Here is a 26,153-nt window from a genome sequence, read left to right as displayed (position 1 = left end):
AGTCAGTCCCCACCCTCGAGAAGTTCAGGAGAAAGACAGAAATGTCAACAAACAACCCCATTCACAGGACAGTAATGGTCTGTGTGGCCAGGACAGGCTTCCAAGGCAATCCCTGCAGACTTCAGATGGCCCTAGGAAAGGGCGTGGGCAAAGCCCTGTGGAAGGTAGGACTCAGCAGTGCAGAGCAGGGCTCTGGCTGCAACAGCCTTGTCTTCTAAGGAACCAGGCTTTGAGCTCTGGCTGTGGCATACACGAACGGAGGGAGGTAGGTGACTCCTAGGCCTCTGCAGCTCTCCAGGCAGACTCAAGAACACCGACCCAGAGCCAACTAAGCAGCTATTTCAACAGGCTAGTTAGGACAGCAAATCACTGGCTGCAAACTAATCACCCGAGAAACCCTTCAGAAAGACGGGGGTGGAGTGGGGGTACTAAAAACTAAAAGGCTTGGGAACTGGGATTCCTGGGCTAAGGGTGTGATTCAGCTGGCAGAGTTCTGACCTAATATACATAAAGCATTGGACTTGAGTCTCTAAGCCAGAGGTTCTCAATCTGTGGGTCACAACACCTTTGGGGGAGTCAAACAATCCTTTCACAGGGGTTGCCTAAGAATATCAGAAAACACAGCTATTTACATTAGGATTCATAATAGTAGCAAAAATATTAATGAAGTAGCAACAAAACTAATTTTATGGTTGGAGGTTACCACAACATGAGGAACTGTACTAAAGGGTTGCAGCATTAGGAAGGTTGAGAACCACTGCTCTAAGCATTACACAAACCAAATGTGATGGTGCATGCCAGTAATCACAGGATGTGGGAGGAATAGGTGGGGACATTAGAAGTTCAAGGCCAATATGAGATGTGAGACTCTCTGTTTCAACAATAAAAAGCCACACACGCCACTTAAACCTAGAATTCCTATCAAGAGAGCTCCCCATTTAATATCAGACTGCCAATATTAACATTCAGAAAGGTCTCAGGAGCCAGGTATGGCTCAGTGGTAGAACACTTGGCTAGCACATACAGGGTCCTCTTATCTACCCCAGCACCACAAAAAGAAGTTTAAAAACTTAACATATGACATTTATACATTATCATCTTTTATGAGAACTCAATACACTACTAAAGTGATAAGAACCTTTACAGCCCAATCCTCACTTTCTGAAGCAGACACCCACTAGAATCATACCATGTGACCAGCCTCTGCATCTCAGAAAGAAGGGACCTCAGCATAACACAAAGTTGGGTTCCTCTTCTATTCTCATGACAGATTCTGCTGGTGACGCCACCACAAACTAAGCATATGGTCTAAAAATATAGCCCTTCACCTTCCAGACCCTCATTTTATTTATATTTGCATGATCATTCCCACACAAACTTTAAGAGACTACAATTAAATAGTCAAAAAGAGAATATCCAAACCTGCTTTGAAAATGCAGGACCATCTCTACAAACAGTTTCAAGATGTGAGCAGTATTGAGAACCTGAATAACTGAGCTCACCTAGGTTTCTACAATAACAAGTCACAGAAGTAGCCCAGAAAGTTCCAAGATGAACATGCTCACAAAATGAAAGGAAAGTCTGTTCACTTGGAAAATGGGGTGAGGCTGCTCTGGAGGGATGATGGGGAAATTCTGGGTGTGGGATACTATAAATCTTGACTCGATTTTTCTAAAGTTCAGGGAGCATTTGGTGGATGAAGAATTCTGTAGACATTCAAAATAGAAAACTCATTTCAAGCATGTATGTTTTTTTCTCAAAAGGACCCACAGAATAACTTAATGGAAACGAGTGGGGCTGTGGATTCGACCACAGTTGCTATCATGTCACCCGCCACAACCCTCTCATGATTCAGTCACTGAATAAATATTTGTTTAGTTCCCTTCCATGAGCCATGAGTAAGAGATATGGCTCCTGTCCTACCAGAGTGCGAGGACTGTCGAGGAAAAGGAACGATTTTCTTCCAGGCAATGAACACTCCCACAGGGAAGGTCATGGCGCCCTGGGTTCTCTCCACCGTGACAGCTATCTACTGGGCCCATTCTTGTGGGCCCCATGTGACCTAGGTGCTCTGTTGGAAATAATTCTCTTAAGCCCAAAATAACTCTGTGATGTAGGTATTATTCTTCCCACTCTATAGGTAAGGAAACTGAGGCACAGAGAGGTGGCCTGCTCAGGTTTCACCAGTGGGTTCTGACTCTGGATGTCATCACTGCAGAGTGATGCTCTTAACCATCTAATATACTCACCTGTTCTGCCTCAGGATAGTCTTGAGAGTGACACTATTACTATACTCAGTTCCCAGATGAGACACCGAGGCACAGACAAGATAATTAACAGGGGCAGAGTACTTGCCTAGCATACACAGGCCCTAGGCTCAATTCTCTGTTGATAAATAAAAAATAAAAAAGTAAAAACCACTTGCAGAGAAAATCAGAAAACAGGAGGAACCTTGAACACAGATCCCAGATGTCAAAAAAGGTTTTCTGAAAGAAGTGACTTCTGAGGTGCAATCTAATGGGAGAGCTGGAAATGTGAACAATGGAGAGTGCAAGTGCCAGAGCTGGTGCCACGGCTGAGTGCATGGGGCTGCCAAAGTCAGAGAGCAGGACAGGAAACTCAGAGAGCGCTCCTATCTTGGCCGTGTCCTCGACAGAGGTGCCTGCACCAGATCACTGGGGGACTGGCAGCGTTACCATACATCAGTTCATGAGGCCAGCTGAGGCAATGGAATGCAGAGCCTGCTGAAGAACGGTGGGAAACCTGAGAGAAACACGGTGGGGCTCTGGACCTTAAAGTGAGTATCAGGCAGCAGACCTCTACTGCACAAGGGCAGCAGGGCTGAGAGCGCTCTCAGTGATGGGCACACGGCCTGCTCAACTCCAGGGTAAGGCAGCAGGGCAAGGACACACAGGACTGCCCAAAGCACAGGGAGGTTATGCAAAGCAACAACAAAGCAAGACCCAAACAACTGCAAGCTAAATGAAGACACTGACAGCCTAAAAGGGGCATGTCATTCCCACTTTCCATACACAGCTGGAATCTGGTCACAAACAAGCGCAGGGAAAAAACCCAGAAGACATTATGACAGTCGACAGAACTGGACTCAGAGACAGTACAGGTACTGGCTGCAATTATGCAGGAACTTTAAAATAATATGATAAATACATAAAAGGGGTTAGTAAAAAGACGAACAACACACACAAGCAGATGAGGGATCTGGAAATGTACAGGAATTCTCCCAACAAAACCCTAGGGAGAAAAAAGTAGAACAAAGTGCCCAGGATCTAGAAGACAAAATCAAGTCTACCATTAATCCCTGCGAGGGAAATGAGGGCACAGGGACAGAAGAAACACTCTCTAAAGCATTTTCTAAAGTAGCCAAGGAGAGGCTGGAGAGATGTACAGTGGCTAAGAGCATCTGCTGCAGTCATGAGGAGTGGAGCTCAGGTGCCAACACCCAGTAACAGGCTGGGTGTCCCATTTAGGCTTGTCACCCCAAATCTGAGAGGGAGCAAAGGAGGATCACTGGGGCTTGCTGACTTCCAGCCCAGCAAGGAAACACAGAGCCAGGTTCAGGGAGAGACCCTGCCTCAAACGGATAGGTGGAGAGTGACAGAGGACACCCGATACTCTCTCTGACACCCCCCACCCAAACACAACCACAAGACAGACAGACAGACACAAGTAGACAAATCTTTTAAAATAAGTGAAGGATATTAACCTAAAGATCCAATAAGACCAGAGAACCTAAGCTGGATAAGTATAAAGAAAAAAATGTCAGTATTATAAAAACTGTTGTTGAAATCAAAGACATGGAATAAATCTTCAAAGCAGACAGGAGGGGGAAGGACACACAGGGAACAAGAAAGAGAATGATGGCTATCTGGCAGAAACCCCAAGACCAAGGGACAACAGAACAGCATCCTGAATAACTGGAGAAAAATACCATATTTAAGGAGACAAAGGCCAGAAGGCCATCTCCAAGAGCCCCCATTAACCCCTGGAGTGGGGAGAGAAAGGCCAATGAAGAGAGGCCAGGGAGAGCGCACTGACAGGGACCTACTCTGGGTGGGAAAGGCTCTTAGGGAAGGATGGCAAAGAGCTCTTAAAGCACAAGCCAACTCCACAGAGGCTGCACGCAGACTCCAGGACAGAAAGACGAGAGTGGGAGGGGAAAGGAGGGAGTTCGAAAGCGGGTATTTCTGCCCCGGCAGTCACCCTTGCTATCACACCTCAGGGCCAACATGTAAGCAGATATGCAAGGCACAATGAAACAGTTTACGGACTTTATCTACTTTCCAGGAATTTAGCATGGTATGGCTTTTGAAAGATTACCAATTTTCAACTCTTGAGACTTGACCTTCTCTGGTCTCGGAGGTCTTGGGAGGTAGAGAAGCTCGGGCTGCTAGCCAGCTAGGCTCTTCAGAATTTTAGTGTTTCTCAAACCTGACACTGCTGACATTTTGATCTAGGTAATTCCTTCCTGTGGGGGCTGACCTGAGCACTGTGGAGTATTTCACAGCATCCTGGCCTCTACCCACAGAGAAATGAGTGACAATGTGTTCTATTCTCTCCTTCCCCCACAGTAGTCACATAAAGAATGTCTGCAGATATTCCCAAACATCTCTGGGAGGAAAGGGGGCCAAAACTACCCAATATTCAGAAAGGAGGTGTCTGTCTGTGTGTTGAGGTAACTGTAGTGGTCTGGCTGTTAGGGTTGTGCAAATCCAGGAGCCCTGGATCCTGGGAAATGAGAGGATATAAACACTTGCTTTATTTTCTGTCCACATTCCATTTCCTCTTCTGAACAGGTAACAGTGGGTTAGTTTTTAATTTGCATGCTGTTTAGTTGCCCACTTTTTGTTAAAGCCTGGGTATAAGGGTATTTCTGAAGTATGTCTAATGTCCTACTGTCCTGATCTGGACCAAGAATGAATGAACAATCTGTACTTGATTTCCTTGTCCAGTGACCCACTTCTTAATAGGCACACCTGGGACTTCTGCTAAATGGCTTCCACTCCTTTTTTTTTTTCCTATAACTTAAAAACAGTATCTTTTATAACATTTAATGGATTTTAACAGGGGAGAAAAAAAATAAATGTTTAGTCAATCATCATAAACTAACACAGTGGTTGTCATCCCCTTTGGTGGTCAAACAACTCTTTCACAGGGGTCGCCTAAGTTTACCAGAAAACACAGATATCTATATTACAATTCATAACAGTAGCAAAATTACAGTTATGAAGTAGCAACAAGAATAATTTTATGGCTGGGGGTCACCACAACATGAGGAACTGTATTAAAGGGTCGCAGCATTAGGGAGGTTGAGAACTACTGAACTAACATGTTCCCCAATGCCCTACACTCCTCTCCTCACTGGGTTTCAGAGATGCAATGATAAAGACAGCAAGTCAATGTACTGTGCAGCAGCTGCAACATGCTACTGTGGTCATTATATGCCTAAGACTTTGTCAAAAGTAAATTTATAGCTGGAAGTAGTGGTGCACACCTTTAATCTCAATGCTTGGGAGGCAGAGGTAGGTGGATTTCTGTGAGTTCAAGGCCAGCATGGTCTACAGAGTGACACAGTGAGTTTCAGGATAACCAGGGCTACATAGAGACCCTGTCTCAAAACAAACAAACAAAAAAACAACAACCAAAAATCAGTCCATGAAGTCAATTAATAAACTGGGGGTGGGGAGACAGAGTGCTTGGCCTCCAGGATTACTGGGGAAATGTAGCATTCCAGCATGAGTTACTTGGATGCTGTACAAATAAGATAACAGTTTTCTCTTGCAATCATGAGAACATCTTCAAATGTTCTGGTACAGTGCTGGTCCCTGATCATGTTAAGCAGGAACTCTCCTTCCCACCAGCCCCTGAACTCTTACATCTCCTTCAAAACTCTGAAGATGGAACCTAACACACCCTTAAGTGCATTTGCAGCTCCCCCGGGCTCCCAAGAATGTCCTGGCACTGTAGGGTTGAGATATATCTAAGAGTGAAGCCTGGAGCCAAGTCCAACCACCACCAAAGACCTGAGCAACCACGAGCATATTACTTGGTATCTCTGTGCCTGTGCTTACTAGAAAATGAAGCTAGGAAGAATGAACATCTATCGTACAGAACTGAAAGATTCAAGTAGATACATAGGCAAAGTGCCTACTTCCTAGAAAACACAACAACAACAACCAACTGTTTTTGTTTAGTTGCAACATAAAGTAATCAAGGCTCTAGACTCTGGAACAAATGGACCAGGTCTGTGACCTGTGCTTCTGTCTTACCAATAAAAAGGAGTAACAGCAATCATTTCCCAGGATTGTTGAGTCTAAAACAAGTTGGTACATGACTAATATTTGGAACAGCACTAACATCTAGTAAAAATCTATTAAGTATTAGCTATCACTACTGTAGCTGTTTTTCCAGAAAGTTCTTCCAGGCAACTGCGTGGAAGACATGAGCAGGAATCACATATTGGAGGCTGTGCCGGAGAGTTTTATGTCAACTTGACAAAAGCTAGGGTCATCTGAGGGGAGGGAACCTCAACTGAGAAAATGCCTCCAAAAGATCAGGCTACAGAGCGGGATGTAGTGGTGCACACCTTTAATCCCAGCACCTGGGAGGCAGAGGCAGGTAGATCTCTGTGGGTTCCAGCCAGCCTGGTCTATATAATGCGTTCCAACACAGCCAGAGCTACATAGCAAGACCCTGTCTCGAAAACAAAACTGTAGTGGGTAGCTGGTCCAGCCTTGACCTGGAAGTACCACCCTCACTGAGGCTTCAGTAACTGTCACACCTACAAGATGGAGCTGAGAGAGAACCCTTGAAGACCCGAGATCTGTTGGGCCAGCTCTGTTGGTTCCTGGTTCCTGGATCCTGGACGTTGGAGGTAGACCGAGCAGAGTTCTCCAGAGAACACCGCTGGACTGCACTTCACCTTTCCCAGACTCTGTTACCTATCCCTTCACTTGTAAGTTACCCCAAAAAATAAACCTCCCTTTTAACTACATGGAGTTGCCTTAATATTTAAACCAATATCTGGTGCCCAACCTGGGGCTCGAACCCACAACACTGAAATTAAGAGTCTCATGCTCTGCCGACTGAGCTAGCCAGGCTGTGGCGGTGAGAGCACTGAATCCTAACCACTAGACCACCAGGGATATTGGATCCTCTCTCAGCTCCGCCTTGTAGGCGTGACAGTTATCAAAGCCTCAATGGGGGTGGTACTTCCAGGTCAAAGCTGGACCGGCTACCCACTCCACTCCACTCCACTCCACTCCACTCCACTCCACAAACATCAATCAGGCCTTTAATCCCAGCACTCAGGAGGCAGAGGCAGGTGGATCTCTGTTGAGTTTGAGGCCAGCCTGGTCTACAGAATGAGTTCCAGGACAGAGAAACCCTATATGGAAAAATCAAAACAAACAAATTAATCAAAACAAAATTTTAATTCCAATTGGTTTGGGATTCATTCATTAAAACAGTATTTGTTCGATCCTGTGGATACAAAAATAAGCCAAATGGGTATCAGAGGTCAAGATGCAGGCCAAGATGAAGTCAGTACCAAGAAGGGCGGGAGGAACTGTCATCCACTGGGAGGACAGAGTTCTGTAGGAGGGGGGCTGCGCAGAAGAGTGAGTCAGGACCTCGGGAGGCGGGAGGATAAAGACACACCTGCCCAAACGACGGGAACAGAGTCTGCTCAGGCAGACCCTGAGACCAACGGTGGGACCTCCAGTTTTCTCTGGAAATTGGGAAGGTAACCCAAGGGGAGTGGGTGTGCCTGGGAGGGTGGAGCAGCTGTGAGAAAGTGAAAGTTTGGCAAAGGCACTGGGGAAAATGGACTGGGCACGAAGCCAGGGATGGGGAGGCAGCACTAGAGCCCAGCAGAGCTGCAGGCGGTGAGGTTTTGGCAGCCCCAACCTGCACAGCGGGACTGTCTTTCTGGCTACCCTCCACATCCCAGGTACAGGAGAGATGCCAAAGGCAGGTGCTCTGCAGAAGAGGTGAGAGAGAAAGGCTGGCTGGCTGGAGTCTCGAAAGTGATGTTCAAGAGGAAATGGCGTGACTGACTCAGGGCACACAAGAAGCTCAGAGGGAACCGCCTGGGAAGGGGACTCTGAGAAGGGACAGACTGTGGTCAGAGCAGACAGAGGATCAGAGTGAAGCTTCCCACCAGTAGTGTATGACACAGCTTCTCACCGCCCCCACCCCATGACAGCAGCATACCATTACCTTGAACTTGGCCAATTTTACAGGTGAAAACTGAAGCTTTACGTTTCTGAAAGTCACAGCAGGCACAGTGGCCATGCCTTTAATCTAGCACTTGGGAGACAGGAGGTGGACAGAGCTCTGTGAATTTGAGGCCAGCCAAGACCACACAACCACACTTAAGCCACTCAGAGCAAGACCCCACCTCAAGGAAACAAACAACAAAAAGGAGAGAGAGAGAGGAAAAAAAAAGAGTTTCATCCAGTCCTAGTCATCTGTATGCAGCTATGAACCTTCTGTTCATTTGCTCATTAGGCCAGTATTCTTTCAATTGAGAGCTTCATATACGAGGGTATTAGCCATCAACTGTGGCTACTGTTTTTCCCAACTAGCATTCAACATAGCATTAATTATGATACCACAACAGACAAAGTTACTTATTTTGTGGTGCTGAGCACCAAAACCTAAAGCCTTGAGCACCCAGAAGCGCTCTGCCCAAAATTTAATTGCTTAAATCTATTTTTTTCCACACTTTTATGCCAAACCACGAAGTACTTTACTTTCTATGATAAGCTGCACTTATTTCTATTAATTCTTTTTATGATGTATTTCCCCTTATACTGGGCATTGAACCGGGGACTCAAAGCATGCTAGGCAAGTTCTCTAACACTGAAACTGCCCCTAGCCACTGTGTAAAACTCTTGATCCATTTGGGATTTACTTTGGCATACAATGGTGAGGTGAAATCTAACCTGACTGGTCCCCAACCAATGCGAACCTGTTGTCTCGTGCATTTCCTTACTGTCTTGTGATACTTCTTTATCACATGTCAGTGTCTTAAACATACCAGGGCTCGTTCCACTGTGGTGTCAGGAGTCCTTGGAGCAAAGCACAGAGGCTGAACAGGCCAAGGTGAGAGGGAGAAAGGGGGCAGGGTAGGAAAAGAGAGGGGGAAGAAGGGGGGATGGAGGGAAAGAGAGGGAGGGAGGGACGAAAAGAGAGAAGAGGTGAAGAGGGGTGAGGGAAGAAGGGTGAGGGAGAGAGAGTATGTGCTGGCAAGCTGGGGATCAGAATCGTGGCGCCCCAGCTCCTCGGGCTCAAGTTCAGCACGCTCACTACACACCACAGCCAGATCTTTCAACACCTCAGTCAGCTAACTGAGAAAAAAGCCGGTTCTGACGGGAAATACCTGGAGGACTGGGAATTCTCATCCCCGAGAGAACACTTCTGCTTTGAAGGGAGCTCACATTTAACACAAGAGCATGTGTTCTAGAGACTAGTGGAAGAGAAGACCCCCAATGGAAGTGACCACTGCTAAGGCATCTCTCCAGAGAGCAGCTGCAGCATGGAGCTCTGGCTGAGTGTCTTTGAGAACTGCTGGGTTTGCTGAGCAGCCAGACTGGAAGAGGGAGTTTCCTCACCTTGGAGCTCTTGTCCATGGCCTTGATACCTCTGGAGCCTGTGAAATTACATACAGATCCTCTCGGAGTGTGGGAGGAGTTCTGGCCCGAGAACTGTTACAACCTCCACCTAAAATCTTCAGCAAAGCCTCTCTTCTCAAAGAATGCCCAAGGAGTCAGAGCCTACAATTAAGTCTATTGCCTTGTGACTTGCTAACCACTTCCTTAAAAGCAACACGAACACACCACCACCAATAATCCATTGCAAGTCCTTTACCATTGCTCATCTTCTTCCAGTTCCTTGTCTGAAGTGCATTTGTGTTCTCCTTAGAGCCAGACTAATACAAGCTCAGCATCCAGCCAGGCAGCCACACAGAACAAATGGGCCCATGTAAAACGGACTCGGCCCATGGGACTCAGAAGAAATGCATAGTTCACAGCTAACTACGGTGGTGTGTGGCTGCCATCCACTTGGAAGGCTGAAGCAGAAGGGCTGCCATGAGTGCTAGGCTGGGTCAGCCTGGGCTACATAGTCAATCCCAAGCCAGCCTAGGCTATATAGTAAGACTGTGCCTCCCACTCCCACCCTTACACACACACACACACACACACACACACACACACACACACACACACACAAGTGTATGGAGTACAGAGTTACCCTCTCTATCTTCCTACTAAAAATGCATATTTCAAGCCATCATCAAGGAATGCTTCCTGGAGAGCTGGATGAGGATCACCTGGGATGTGAGAGAATAAGTTTAAAAAGCAAAAGAATGTCAAAAAGTGAGACACAAATCTGTCAGCCCAGCTGTGGCCTCCTTACCAGGTCACGTTACCATTTCCACTCTCTGAAGACTGGGATCCAGTCACCTTCATGAAGGATGTTCTCTCTCCTAGTTTACAAATCCCACTTTCACCTGCCTCAGCACCAGACTGTAGTGGCCCCTCTCTTCAGTCCCTCCTCAACCCCTCCAACCGTGGGCAACATTTGAGAAGTATATCTGCTATGTTCATTCTCAGACACCTCATTCCAGTACAAACTGACGTGCAAACATGTTGGGCTCCCCCTCCCCCAGCTGGCTCTGAAAGTATCATTAAAAGACAAGTTTGCTTTCTTCTGCAAAAATACTCACCTGTCAGCCTTATAAAGACTCAAACAGGGAGACACACTACACGTTGTGTCTTTGAATAGAATGGACTGATGCTTCCAGACTTCAAAAGTAGCCCAGATTATAACGCTTGCATTTCAGTAGGATTTGTGCTGGACAGTTTCATGTCAACTGATACAAGCTAAGGTCATATGAGAGGAGGAACATCAACTAAAAAAATGCCTCCATAAGATGGCAAGCCTATAAGGCATTTTCTTTATTAGTGATTGATGGGGAAGGGCCCAACCCATTGTGAGTGGCGTTATCCCTGGGTCCTGGAGTTTATATGAAAGCAGATTGAGGAAGCCATGAGGAGCAAGCCAGTAAGCAGCAACCCTTTGTGGCCTCTGCATCAGCTTTTGTCTCCAAGATCTTGCCCTGTTTGGGTTCCTGTCCTGACTTCTGTCAATGATGGACTATGACACAGAAATGTAAGCCAAATAAACCTTTTCCTTCCCAACTTGCTTTTTGGCTATGATGTTTCATTAAAGCAACAGAAACCCTAAGTAAAACAGGATTGAAGTATTCCTTATCATGTTTCTGCAAAGCCAGGCAGGAATAGACTCACAGACCTTCCACACAACAATAATACCAATAAGGATACAGCAACACGTATCTTGGAGCCTGAACAATTAAGTAAAGGATGGAAAAGAAATCATCCAAAGAAATAACAGGAAAAAGCCAGTCCACAATGGTATGTTCTATACAACTATTCTGAAGGATAAGACATGAAGATCACACAGGAACAGGAGCAGCAACTCTGTTCCCAAAAGGAGGGGAGGAGAAAAGAGAGCAAAGGATAGAGGAAGAATGAAAGAAACCGAAGAAAAAACATAAACAACAGATGATACTAGTGAACCAAAGATATAATAAAATCATCAGTTGTAACTAGTCAAATATACATAGCACATTAATACCACTCATGTTAACCAATAAAAGTAGTTAGGTCCTCAAGAAATAAGAAAACACCTGCTGGTGGTGGTGCACACCTTTAATCCCAGCACTCAGGAGGCAGAGGCAAGCAGATCTCTGTGAGTTCGAGGCCTACAGAGCAAGTTCCATGACAGCCAGGGTGGTTACACAGAGAAACCCTGTCTCAAAAAACCAAAAACAAAAGCAAAAAAAAGAAAACACATGGAAAGCACATAAAAGTCTGTGTATATAAAAGCACCACCATGCCCAATCACCCTATGGCCCCAGGTAGACTTTCTGCCTTTACCAAGTCTCCTTCAGGCTCAGCCCACAGATTATTAAACCATATATTTCTGGAAAATAAATCAATTTACTTTTGTACCAATAGGGCCTTAAACAGAGTAGGTACCCAATAAATATTACTATTGGTTTATTTATTTTATTATTCAGACAAGTTGTCACTAGCTCAGGCTGCCTGGAATTCACCATCCTCCTGTTTCTGTCTCCCATGTCCTGGGATTCTGGCATGAATCACTACCACACCTGGCCTAATTAATATTTTAATGAATGAATCTCCAAACAATCAGAATTTTAAATTCCCTAGAGGCTAGAAAAGAAGCATTATCGGCATACTTTTTAAACAAAAATTAGGGGAGAGGGTCTGGAAAATGATCGTATGAACAGGACTGGCTAAACCCAAACTTAAAATCAATACACCAGACTATGCCCACCAGTTACTGAGACAGTGCAGAACTGGCCCTCACACATCAGCAGATCCGGAAGCAGTGGGAGCAAGGAGGGCCAGCAGAGACCCAAAGAACATGTAAGAAAGAGGAGGGGGTATCAGACACACAACACAGAGGTGAGGAGTCACCCCGAGGCCTATTTCAGCAAGGAGCAGGCAACTGTGCCTCGATGTCCTCGGCTCGCCCTGTCCCTCTCCCGCAGCTTGCACACTGTAGTACTGTTTTCCCGTCAGTCTGAGGTGCCTTCACCTTAGGCCTGCTTGGCCTCACCTCTCAGCCTGGCGCCAGAGCCTCCTAGCCACTGTCCTGCACATTGTAGCCACATCTGCTCCCAGACTTCAAGCCCCAAAGCATCTTCACTTTCTGAGCTACACACAGAAGGGCCCCTCAATCTGACTGTGGTCATCGTCAGCAAACCATGGCCTTTCAAATTGGAAAAGGAAATTAATGACAGGTTACCAAGAGGCACAAGCCACCAACACCGCTTGTCTCCAGGGGTTGGTGGTGGTGGTGGTCCAAGACTGTATTTTCATCTTGACATCTGGGAGTTCAGGGGGGACATTATTAATTTAACATCCCCAAATGCAAATACAATGAGGGTATTACAATGATCTGAAGAGAGGTATAAACCTGCTGCAAACTGGGCCAATCACCATCATGCATGGGGAGGAGTTTGTGAGGTCCCACTCACCACTGAAGTACTGTGGGCAGTTACTGGCTACTACCAGAGGGATATCATTCTTTTTAACCTATTCCTGCTCATGCAAACAATCATAATTAAACTCAGTGGGTCACACACAAAAGTTATGAAAGTAGGGGGTGGGGCTTATTGAAAAGAGGGGGTTCACTGGGAGGGGAGGAGGAGCGAGAGAGGGTAATGGGAGTAATAATGACCCAAAATCCAGTATATATATGTATGAAATTATTGAAGATATTTTTTTAAAAAAAAAACAAGTACAAAAAATTTTAAAGTGCACTATGATAAATACAATAATAACACGAGAGAATTTCAATGAGCAACCACATTTCTCTTTGGAGGAAAGATGTAATCGGTCAACACCAGGTTAAAAAAAGGCGGGGGAAGGTCACAGCAATGCTAATGTTTCTGAAACCTTTCAAGAGGCAAGCTACCCTATACCGATGGACTGTCAGTGTGTGCCAACAGCCATCCTCTACCCGAGGGACGTGAAAACAAGATGCTAAGAAGCAGACACAGCTGTCTTTCTGATGTATAAGCAGAAGATATTAAAGGACAGAACAGACAGTGTCAGGTCCCCTATGCTTATCTCTGACCTGCTGCTGCAATTCTGTTGTCACTTACTATCGCCATCAGCCTGTCATCAGGATGCCCAGGTGTTCTGTATCCAGAGGTGCCCTAACTGAACACGTGCCCTCCCCCCAGGCACATGTCAGAGACCTCTGTGCTACACCCACCATCCTCAATCCCAGCACCCCCATACGCAGTGAGCAAAATACTCTGGTGTATTCCCCCAGGTACGGTTGGGTTTGGTTTTAATCAGCCACTCCAGCCCATACATCTGCAAGTATCCGATGACCATGTGAAATCCAAGCTGGTGGATTTCTAAATGTTTACCCTGACAGGTGACAGCTAGCTGGAAGAATCTCCATGCATCTCTCAACATTTGTTGATATAAATATTTGTGTTCACCTGAGTCCCTCTTGACTTGCTCTATGATTTATGACTTAAGGCATTTATGAGCATACATCTGACTGACTCGTGTGAAATAATATGAGAAAGTACAGAAGAAATGCTAATAAATCATTAAAGGAGAGATCAAATGGACGGCGAGACCAAAGGGCATCTCTGATAAGGCAGACACTGAAAAAGGAAAACCGAGGGAAGGGTCGTGGAAGAGAGAACAACTTCGACAGTCAGCACCCACGAACAATTCCAAACCCTGCAATCAACGAATCACCAGCCCTCACAACTAACTGGAAGAGACGGACACTGTTTTCAAACAGTCTCTCGTTCCATTGGCAGCAGCTGGGATCTACCTACTCAACAGTTTCTCATCTGGCACACAAGTTTTCCCCAGATCTGTTCTATCTTCTCGAATTTGTCTTAGACTCAAACTAGTCCAGAACACACTGCTCCACACAATTCACTGCTGCGTCCCGTGAGCCAGCAACACTAATTGAAAGACAATCTTCAGTCCAGGTGAAAACTGAGAGGCTGACCAAGGTGACAGGAAGGATGCCCATCAAGAGCAGAAACCATGTGAGAGGATAAGAACAGGAAGCTGGCCGGGTGGTGGTGGCAGTGGCACACGCCTTTGGTCCCAGCACTCGGGAGGCAGAGGGATCTCTGAGTTCAAGGCCAGCCTGGTCTACAGAGCAAGTTCCAGGACAGCCACGGCTACACAGGGAAAACAAAACCAAACAAAAGACTAGGAAGCCCACGACAGTGACAGCAGGGTATAAAATGTAGGGGAAAAACAGGACTTGCAAAATGGCGAGGGGTTATGGTGGCATTCATGTCCTTGGGGAAGGAAGAAAAAATTTTGTTGTTTTATGGTCACTGGGGACAGAACTCTGGGCCTCCCAAATGCCACACCAGCATTCCACTAGTGAGCTGCATCCCCAGCCCAGCAAACTCACCGTAAACTCTCTGGGTTCTGAGGGCCACCCAGGGCATCTTTCTAATTATTCAACCCTCCTACTGCAGTGTGTGACTGGGCTAGTTGCAAAAGGCCTTCTTTGACAAAGCAGGATGGATTAGACTCAGCCTGTAGGCAAGTCTGGTGACCCATGGTGCAGGGAAGTTACGAAAAGGAGGAGAATTTAAGGATGAAGGTCAGAGTGAGCTCAGTTTTTGCAGCGCACTTAGCCAGAATGTTCAAGACTAAGATGGAGCGACAGCAGTGGGGGGTGGTGCTAGGCCCGGAGCATAAAACTGCAACCCATCAACCAAGAGGGGAGGGTGATGGGCTGAGGTCACCCAGGGGATGGGGGAGAAGAGAAGAGATCAACAGCGCTTCCCGGGGCCTGCACAGTTGGCCTCCTCTGCATTCCCATCGGCGGGTTCAACCAACCTGGGTAAGAGATATTTGGGGGGAAATTGCTTTCGTCCTAAACTGATTTTTCCTTTACCATTATTCCCTAAAATATACAGTGTAACATTTAGTTATATAGTATTTACAATGTACTAGTTATACTAAGTAATCCAGAGATGATTTAAAGTATGTAGACAATAGCAATGGCTAGATACAAACAGTATGACATTTTTAATGAGACCTGAGCATCTGAGAATGTTAGCATCCTAGACCATCCTAAAGGTACCCAGTGACAAGTATACAAGGAGTGGGCAGTGCTACTTAGACCATTATGGCCCTGGAAAGGTAGGAATAGCATAACACAGCCATCTTTCTTTTTCTTTCTTTTTTTTTTTTTTTTTTTGGTTTTTTTTTTTTTTCGAGACAGGGTTTCTCTGCATAGTTTTGCGCCTTTCCTGGAGCTCACTTGGTAGCCCAGGCTGGCCTCGAACTCACAGCAATCCGCCTGGCTCTGCCTCCCGAGTGCTGGGATTAAAGGCGTGCGCCACCACCGCCCGGCTCTTTTTCTTTTTTCTTTTTGTTTTTTCCGAGACAGGGTTTCTCTGTGTAGCTTTGAGCCTTTCCTGGAACTCGCTTTTAGAGACCAGGCTGGCCTCAAACTCACAGAGATCCGCCTGCCTCTGCCTCCCGAGTGCTGGGATTAAAGGTGTGCACCACCACTGCCCGGCTCACAACCACCTTTCTTAACTCATCCTTTTGCTTTTAAAGGGCTTCTCATTTTTAAAGATTTTTTTTTTTTATTTTATGTCTATGAATGCTTTGCCTACATGTATGCATGCATGTATGTATGTACGTATGTATGTATGTATGTACATCATGTGTGTGCAGTGCCTCAAGGCCAGAAGAGGGTACTGGATCCCCTGGAACTAGAGTTACAGACAGCTGTGAGCAGACATTTCAGTGCTAGGAACCCAGTCCTCTGGAAGAGCAGCAAGTACTCTTAAGGTCTGAGCCATCTCTCCAGCTCCAAGGGCTCCTCTTTTTAAAGTAAGCTTTTCATTTCATAAATAACGTTACGTCCAACTGGTGAATTAAAAGGAAAATATCCGACTGGCTAGGAAGTAAGGCAGCTCTAAAATAAAATACTTACCAACGCTTTTGTTTTCTTCTTAGTACAAGATATTTTATATAAGAATAACATACGTAAAAAATAATAACGACTAACAAATCAGCCACTACACCACCACCGACAACTTTTCATGCCCCAAGCAGCAGTCTCTAGGCTAGAAGTCAAAGCAGACCGCCTAAGGCCAGATAAAGTTGCAGATATGTTTTCTTTGGCTTACATGGATAGATTTTTTTTTCTTTTTAGTTGTTAACCCTTAAGTATCATAAAACTTTATAAGAAAATCAGCATTCTGGCGCATCACTAAAAATGGGAGGCGTTAAAAGCGTGCGGGAGGCAGAGACAGGCAAATCTCTGTGAGTCTGAGGCCAGCCTGGTCCACAAAGTGAGTTCTGGAGGTGTGAGGGGGCTGGAGAGACAACTTGGGAGGTAAGACCACTTGCTGCTCTTGCTGAAGACCTGGGTTTAGTTCTTGGCACCCACATGGTGGCTCACGGCCATCTGTAACTCCAGTTCCAGGGGATCTGATGCCTTTTCTGACCTCTGAAGGCGCCTGCACACATGTGGTACACACTTATATGCACAGGAGCACACACTTACAAAATATGTGTTTGTCCCTCTTTTTTAAAAAGGGAGATGCGGCTAAACTAGATGTACACTCACCAAGGCAACAAGTGGCTGGAGCTAGAAAGTAACCGCCTCATTTAACGGGTAGGTGTTCAACAGTCCCACCATCCCCCGTTCTCATACCCACCTCCCACTTCATTTCTGTATCTGCCCTGCCACTTGAATCTGCAATCCCTGCTCATATACTATTAATTGTAGTTTCCGATCTCTTGGAGTATGGAAGACATTATTTAAAAGACTTACAGACGCCGGGCGTTGGTGGCGCACGCCTTTAATCCCAGCACTCGGGAGGCAGAGCCAGGCGGATCTCTGTGAGTTCGAGGCCAGCCTGGGCTACCAAGTGAGCTCCAGGAAAGGCGCAAAGCTACACAGAGAAACCCTGTCTCCAAAAAAAAAAAAAAAAAAAAAAAAAAAAAAAAAAAAAAAAAAAAAAAAAGACTTACAGACATTCACATAGGTACATTACTACAACTAAAATAGAGCCACAATCCTTTTCATGGGGCGGGGGGGGGGGGGCAAACATTAAAATAAATTTGAAACTCACCAGGTATACTTGAAACTCACTGACGATAAACTTGACCTGTGATGACAAGAAGTAGGCTACCATGGCAGCTACATTTTTATATATCCTTTGGGGTAATTATATGCACACGTTTTGCTACAGATGCACGCTGGGTTTGAAGCTGTTACCCCAGATTCAGCTGGAGGTTACCTGTAACACCAGCACATATGCACACTACTTCTCCAGAGACTGGAAAGTTCTGAATTCTGAAACTCGTCTGAAGCAGACATAAAGGCATGCCTGTCATCACAGCACTTAGGAGGCTGAGGTAGAAAGATCAAGAGTTCAAGGCTGCACTGGTCCTATACAGCAAGACCCCTTTGTCAAAACAAAAACAAAGGCCTCAAGGGTTTCACATCTGTAAATGTGGGTCCTTCGGCCTTCAGGAAATTACACGCGGAGTAGACGGAATGTAATAACTTGATTCAATGGATTTTTACTTGGTTACCATGGTATCCACCTACGTTTGAGAAACAGAATGATACATACAAAGTATTCCATAGTCTGGCATGGTGCACCCTGCATCGCAACTGCAAACCATGGAGGGTTCTGCCTAGCACCAGGAACTTCTGTCATGGGGGTGATTCATAAGAGTCCCATGTTGCTGTCATAAATAAAGTTAATGCTAGGTGACCATCCTTCTGTGGCTATTTTTTTACACCCCTCTCCTCCGGAAGGGGGTGGATTTTCATACACCTGTCAATAAACAGTCTAGCATTCTAGAATTCTGCAACCTGCAACCCACCCAAGGTAGCCTCAGATGATCCAATTAAGAAGATACCCAGATGTGGATCTTTTCCCCACTCCTGCTATATCAGAGGCTGGATGGAAGCCACTGGGCTCAGTACCTAGCTCGGGTACCCTGTTCAGAGATCTCTGGGGGAGAGGTAGAGTGAAACCCAAGGAGAGGGAAGAGGCTGTTAAGTCAGTGAAGGGTAGAATGTTATGGCAGGCAAAGCAAGGAACTAGTATATGATAGGCATGCATAGGAAGCGTTGCCTCACAGAGAAGTTCTACACAACATGGTACCAGGGGACCACTGTGAGATCAGCAGGTAGCCATGCACTTGGGCTAAAGTGAATTCCGGCTCCTGTAATGGATGGCTGCTTCTGCTCCTAGAGAGGGTCCTTAAATCTCAATGATCAGGACGAGGTCAGCAAGGAATATAAAGAGGTAAAGCCCACGAGCCATGGGCTACGCACACAGGAAGCTGATGCCTACCCCAATATGAAAGCTGTGGCTTGCTCCAGGACCTGTACAAACAGGGATATTCGATACTGACAGAATTTCCAAGATTCTTCTAGAAGAAGCATGAGATCCATATTTCTCAGATGAAAAGTACCAATTTTTTTTTAACGTTGACAATAAATGAATAAGCACTGACTAAAGCAAACAGAATACATCTATGGCCTGCAAGCTGACAGTCTGCCATCTTTGGCTGCGACCATTCATGTAGCCAGAACACTCAAGAGGACTAAGTCAGGTTTCTAAGCATCAGCACTAATGCAGCTGGTACTGCAGAGTTCCTTGTTGTTGGCACTGTTCAGGAGGACTCAATCTCAACCCACCAGATGCCCGCAGAAGATGCTAGCAGCAACACTGGCCCCACCTACCCAAGTCATGACCACCAAGAAGGCTGGAATATGGCTCAGGGTAAAGCACTTGCCCTCAGCAAAGCCTCTAAAAAAGCCTCCAGATATGGACCAGTGTCCCCTGAGGAAACACAGCCTCAGGTTGAGAGCCACTGAATTACAGCAACATCACAGCTTCCAAGATTTGATGGAGGCAGCTCTGAAGATGAATGAAGCACCATATATATCTGCTTCAACATCAGACACCTAGTTTGGATCCACAACTCCGTCATGTACCAGCTCCATGACCTCTTTGATCTCTGTCTTCCTTATTGTTAAATCAGGAATAAACAACATCACTCCAGAGCTAGCTGCTGGGAGAATGCAGTGGAGTTCCTCATGAGAAGTGCACTGGCTTAATGATCATGGAAGATGTTTGTTCTTATGACACCTTTCCTGGTGAAAAGGCAGCCTGAGTTCTGTGGTCAGAAGTACAGGGGCTGCAGGGGCAGAAGGCCCACACCGTGTCCTGTGTGGGTCACTTAGCTGTGCCAACCTGGCGAGTCATTTGTCCTCCTTCATAAAATATAAATGGCAGCGCCATGGGGGAGAACCAGGCCAAACATCGAGGCACAGCCCTTGGTAAGTCACACTGCAGGAAGGCCCTATTAAAGACCTCAGCAAATGAAAATGAGCTCTCCAACAAAGCCAGAGAATCAACGATGCCATGCTATCGGGTAAAGAAGAAACCACGTCCTCTGAGGCATCTCCTAACACAGAGCCACAGATCACATCTAGCCTAAAAAAATTTTGTGTAGTGTCATGTAATACTACAGTGCTTGCTTAACCTGAGTTAAATGCCATCTAATGTTCACCAAAATTTACATTTTAGGCATCGTCCTGAGAACTCCAGAGGTTGGGACCCACATGCCCGTAGATGCCCCTTAGTGGAACATGCCTTCAGGTTCTCTGCAATTCTTCCCTGGCCCTTGAGACACCTAGGTTTGTAACCTTGACTTACCAAATGAAAACACTCAGACCAACTCCCACCAGGGCAGACTCTCTGCCAGGGATGTACTCCTAGTTACAGCCCTCCAGGTCTGCTCTTGACACATGCATCTCCTAACTTCATACTTCTTATCCACCTGTACAGCCTCCTCTACTCCAGACAACACTTCCCACCACCACCACCATCCTGAGCCCCTCATGCACCATCTGCCTCCGCTAGATTAGCTGAAGCAGAGAGTTTCCCACGGAGAATGCCTCTCCGTTACCATAGCAAAACTGAAAAAGCCCTATGGGGTTTTTCTTGCTTACCTAATCAGTGTCTGCCTGTTCTGCTGCTGGTAACAGCACCCCAGTTTACTTTGGGGAACTGGCACTCCTACACTCTCTGTTTGGGTGGGGTTGAGTCCATTCCATTTCCCAGGAAAGGCATGTGACCCAGAAACAGAGCCAATCCTGGGACTTTGGCCACAGTCACAAAGTATTCTTTTCCTCGGAGACCTGCACTGAGGATAATGGAAGTCTGTGAACCCAGCCTGTCTAAAGAGTAAACCCTCCTGGATGCCCCCAAATCCAGCACTGGTATGGCTGGGGCAGGAGGACTGGGAATTCTGGGCTATCCAGTGAGACTGTCTCAACAAAAGCTGTGCTATGTCTGGACTCCCGCTCACAAGTTGATGAATTCCTTTCCCCTCAGGCACCTTGAATTGTGTTTTCTCATCACCAGAAGAGACCTAATCCTTGCAAGAAAATCTGAAAGCAGTACTTGAAGGTGGAAGGAAAACAGAAGACTCTGCTCCCATCTCCAGTGTGCAGCTTCTGTGGCCTCCTCCTCCCTCCAGGGGCAGACAGGTTCTCCTCTGTGTACTTGCCATCCTTTTGAAAGTGCTTATCTTATGTTTACAGTTATTTGGGGCTTGCCTATCTCCTCCATATATCTACTGAGCAGCTCCAGGGCAGAAATCTTTTATTTATCTGATTCTTTAATATCACACAGTGGTGTGCAGTGTGGCCTCCGAGTTCACTGGATATCTGACTCACCACAGAGCAGGTGGGCAAAAACAACTTTCCCCACCACTCTTCTTTACAGCACCCTCATCATGAGACCACCTCATAAACCTTGCTCACATAGCCAACAGACTCACCCATCCTCTGTACACAAATTACATCATGATAGCTCATTCTTTCTAGGCATTACTAATCATCTCCTTGCTGCCCCATGAAACTTCATGGTGGAGTTACGAGCATTCCACCCTACAGGAATACCTCACTGCAAGGTACCATCTAGAATTCTACAAACTGACAAACTATCGGTGGGCATTCACGTGTATAAATTCCTTCTCTATACAGATCACAGCTGGGAGAAATCTGTGCTAGAAAAGGCATTGATCTTTACCTAAATACACCCATATCTGCTTCTGGTGCCTACCCATCATCTGGCTCCCCATGCAATGATAATTCTCAACTCTGTCCTCCATTTTTCTTTCTACCCCTTAGGGTTACTTAAATAGGAACACACACACACACACACACACACACACACACACACACACATGAGCACGCACATGCACACGCACACAGAAAGACCTAGGAAATCAACAGCAAGAGAGCAACAGGTTTTCTCCCCAGTAAAAACAGATGTTCTGACTTGAGTCTCATAGCTGCCACACCCACTGGCATCTAGCAATAAAGATTTTCAAACAGTCAAAGGTCAGGGCCAGAATTACTGTCCCCAGTATGAATCACCACCACTCTATCCTGTTCACATTTTCCCATACTTAATCCCACAGCACCAGGCAATGTAGTCAGAGCTAGACTCCTGGAATTAACAATTTCAACAGGCCATCTGTCATGCATGAGACAGGAGTCACAGATCTTGGGAATCAAAGACCCACAGGGAAGACCCTCAGGGTGCTCAAAGAACCGACACAAGCATGTAAAGAGGCAGTTGGATTACAGGAAAGCAGGCAGTGCATGGTATTATGACAGTGCCCATCGGGGACATCAAGGATCTTCCTGGGGCACAGAGACTATCACTGAGAGGCCTGAGGAATGAGCAAGAAGTGTCTGTCAGCGAGGTGTGGTGAGAGAGACGTCCCGGATGTCCAGGAAGAGGATACTGCACAAGAAACAGAGGCCTCCCGAGGAAACTGAAAGCGGGTAGGGATGCCTGGAATGTGAAAGTAGGATGGGAGTCTAGGGGGAAGCAGGAGCCCACAGAACCCTAAACGGCTTTCAAGATAGAAAGCTCCCAGAACTTGACATAAAACAGCAATTGTCCCTTGTCCCACACAATAAAAAACCTAATAAATAAATAAGAATCTAACAAATAATATATCTTGGTATTCACTAAGTTTTGATTCCACCATGCATAGTGCTGAGAACTCTGAAAGGGGTATGAAATTCACACACACACACACACAAATGATCACTTTTCATAATGTTTCCTGTTTGAGCCATTAGAATTATTTGTCTTGATTTTCCTTTCTTTAATTCTACACTCAACAGAAAAGTAGGCATGTCTGGATTTAAGGGGCAGGGATTCTGGATAAAGGGTAATGCATACCAAGACTACATGATGGGGATTTTTTTTTTTTTTTGAAACTCCGTAAAAAAAACTTAGCAGAAAGTTGAGGGAAATGAAACATTCTAAAAAGCAAATTTAGAAAACTCAAGAGGAAGTAAAAGTATTTTCCTACACATAAAAAAAGAAGTGTTTCACGTGCTTCAACCAAACCAAACTCCCCTTAACTGTCAGAGGAGGAGGGAAAGAGCGAGAGCTATGAAAAATTCATCTATCTCCGTGCAGAATAAAGAGCAAATTGGTTCAGCACAGCTATCCGCCCTGCAAGACCTTGAAATATTTGTTCCAGATAGCACAGCACATGACAACAGCCTCCTAAAGCTCTAAAAACCGCAAATTGTTCCTGTTCTACAGCCTACTAATCTACAGTCCCTCCTGTATTCTTTCATTAAAAAAAAAAAAAAAAAAAATCAATGTTTCCTGTCAAGCACTCATGCAGAATCAAAGAAATACAAAATATGTTTCCACATCCAAGGTGAGAAAAGACATCCTTTTCCCTTTCCAAACTTCTAAACGTCAAGAACTCGCAACAAGTTCCCAATCGTCTAGATTTTGAGATTGCACGTCTCGATTCTTCACAGGGAGACTGAACTTCACTGGCCTAACAATCCTCCAGCAAGCTCTCTGGAAGGAAAGCTGCAACAGCAGGTCGGCGGGGAGAGCCTGGGAACGCCGCCCCTAAAGCTGCGCGCCTTGGCATTGCGTTAGGAACACAAGTTTGCGGAGTTTTCGCAGCAGGCGGCGAGCTCGGGCTGGCGGGGACAGGGAGGAGTAGAGGCTCGTGTGGGTCCCCCGAGGGCGATGTTCCTTTGGACCGGACAATGGGCAGCGCCCAAGCCACAGCTTGGCGCAGACCCCCGCCCCGCTGGCCCAGGCCGGGCCGCGCCCGGCTCCTCTCCCCGTTCCCCGGCTCCTCGCGCGCAGGACCGGCCCGCCCCCCCGCGCGCCCCCCGCCGGCGCGCCCCGCGCACTCGCCTGCCGACGGTCTGGTTGGCCAGCTGCTTCATGCGGTTGAATTGCTTCTTCATGGCGGCGGCGGCGGCGGCAGGCCGCGGGGCTCGGGCCGGGGAGAGCTGAGGACCGTCTGGCGGTTCCTACATCGCTTCCCGGCCCGGGAGGCGGCGACGGTGGCTACAATTCGGCCCCGCCCTCGCCGCGTCACTTCCAGCGCCGCCGCCCGCCCCTCCTGCTTGACCGAGTGGGGCCGAGCCGAGCCGAACAAGGCCGAACCCAGAGAGGTGGAGTCGAGCAGGTGAACCTGGACCCGAGACGGGGCGGGGACCAGTGCTGCCCGAGGAGGTGGGTGGAGCCGAACCGAATAGGGCGGAAACCAGATAGGTGGAGCCGAGCTGTGCGGGGCCGGGCAGAAATCGGAGAAGTACAAGCTAAACTAGGCGAACTTAATGGGTCGAGCCGAAAATCGTCCAGCGGAAGCGTTGAGCCAATCGGGATTGGACGAGCATGGCTCAGCCAAGAAGAGCAGGGCCAAGCCCTGCCGGGCCCCTGGACCTTGGCCGTTCTTAGCTAAAGCCTGGCGGGAAGGGACGAACAGAGCCCAACCTGGGTGGCTACTCTAGTAGGGCCAGCTAGAACGTGGGTGAGCCTAGTAGATCCCGGCCCGGTTGCTCAAGGCGGAACACAGAGGGATGGTGCCTCACCCAGCCGGACCCGGGAGCCGAGCCAGCCTAGAGAGAGAGAGGAGCTGACCCAAGCCGAATAGAAGGGGAGTTCTTAGTCGAGTGAGGCCGAGTCAAGCAGGGCGAGCAGAACCGAACTAAGTGAGGTTAAGCTGAGCTGAGTGGACCGAACTTAGAGCGGTGGGTCAGACCAGGGTATATCCCAGCAGAGCAGGAGCGAGCTGAGCCAGATGAAGCGGGGTGAACCAGCCCTGCTAGGAGCTCCAGGCCCTCAACACCCATACCCCTTGCCCTCTGTCCTGCTCAAAGGGCGAAGTATAAGGAGAGAGAGTCATGGAGGCCTGCGACTCGTTTCAGGAGCTGCTCACTGGTCCATGAGGAAGGCTAAAAGAGTAGTATCAATCAGATGAGGGCCACCCGTAGAGTAAACACCTAGGCCCACAGCCAAAGGAGATTGACCCTCACTAGGCCCCTGCACTGATGAGTCTCTGAGTCCCTGCTGACTTAAATTACCATAGGGGTTCTGATTCCCAGCCCCGCAGGCACAGTGGGGCCAGGAAACTTGGTGGAAGATCATTTCACATTGCTCTAACTGAACCAGGTGAGTTTTATGACCTGCAGCCATGTCAACCTTACTTGGCAGCCCTGGCTCTGTGTAGACAATATTCCCTGCGTTCTGTGGGCTATGGCTTCCTTCACAAGCTATGTGATAGTTTAAAGTGTCAACTTGGCCGGGCAGTGGTGGCGCACGCCTTTAATCCCAGCACTCGGGAGGCAGAGGCAGGCGGATCTCTGTGAGTTCGAAGCCAGCCTGGACTAGAGTGAGTTCCAGGACAGGCTCCAAAGCTACACAGAGAAACCCTGTCTCGAAAAACCAAGAAGAAAAAAAGCAAAAACAAAAAAACCTTAGCGACAAATCTCCGCGAAGAATTATCTACACTAGGTTAATTGAGATGGGAAGACCCACTGGAAATGTGGGCCACAGCATTCCATGATCTGTGGCCCCAGGCTGCATGAAAAGAGGTAAGTTAGCTGAACCAAGAACCTTCATGGACCTTCTGCTTTCTGACTGTGGAGGCGAGTGGCCTACAAGCAGGATCATACCCCTGCTGCAGTGCCGTCCTCATCAATGTGGACATCCCTCCAACTGGAAGTCAGACTGAGCCCTTCCTTCCTCACACTGCATCTTGTCCAGCATTTGCTCACAACAGAGAACAAAGTAACTAATATGGGGGACATCTGGAGATCAAAGAAGAGGAAACTTAAAAATCTGTAGCAATCACCACTCTCAAGTGTGGAGCCTTGGGTCAGGCAAACAGCAACTCATCAACCTTAGTTACAACAGAAAGACGAACTAAGGCTTTGTTTTTGAGAAGGAGTCTCGTGCATCGGAGGATGGCCTGAAATTCTTGATCCTCCTACCTCCACCTGCCAGATGCTAGCTTTACAGGCTTGTGCCACCCCACCCAACAAGACTTATTAAAGCAAGACAGATGGGGATTTTTGCCAAATGTGTGTCAGCCACTGAGTCACTTCATTCAGATGCTACCATGAAACTCAGCTGTGGTGACACAGGCCTGAAATCTCAGCTATTCAGGAGGCTG

The 26,153-nt window shown here is 47.0% G+C and overlaps 1 protein-coding gene across 7 annotated transcripts in view; it reads right to left on the bottom strand.

Annotated features, from left to right (window-relative positions):
* Arhgap17 (Rho GTPase activating protein 17) overlaps positions 1-24,145 on the bottom strand; it is an 88,264-nt gene extending 64,119 nt beyond the window's left edge. For 2 of the 7 annotated variants that reach the window (XM_028867885.2, XM_028867883.2), the window contains exon 1: positions 23,888-24,145. In XM_028867885.2, the coding sequence (XP_028723718.1) occupies positions 23,888-23,940 (53 nt within the window). In that variant the 5' untranslated portion in view covers positions 23,941-24,145. The remainder of the gene's footprint in view (positions 1-23,887) is intronic. The other 5 variants (XM_037210872.1, XM_037210855.1, XM_028867881.2 and 2 more) reach the window with 5 other exon arrangements.
* Positions 24,146-26,153: the final 2,008 nt, after the last annotated feature.

This window comes from Peromyscus leucopus, chromosome 1 (genome assembly GCF_004664715.2).
Source record: "Peromyscus leucopus breed LL Stock chromosome 1, UCI_PerLeu_2.1, whole genome shotgun sequence".
NCBI classification, from domain to species: Eukaryota; Metazoa; Chordata; class Mammalia; order Rodentia; family Cricetidae; genus Peromyscus; species Peromyscus leucopus.
This window is presented reverse-complemented; position numbering and strand designations above follow the sequence as displayed.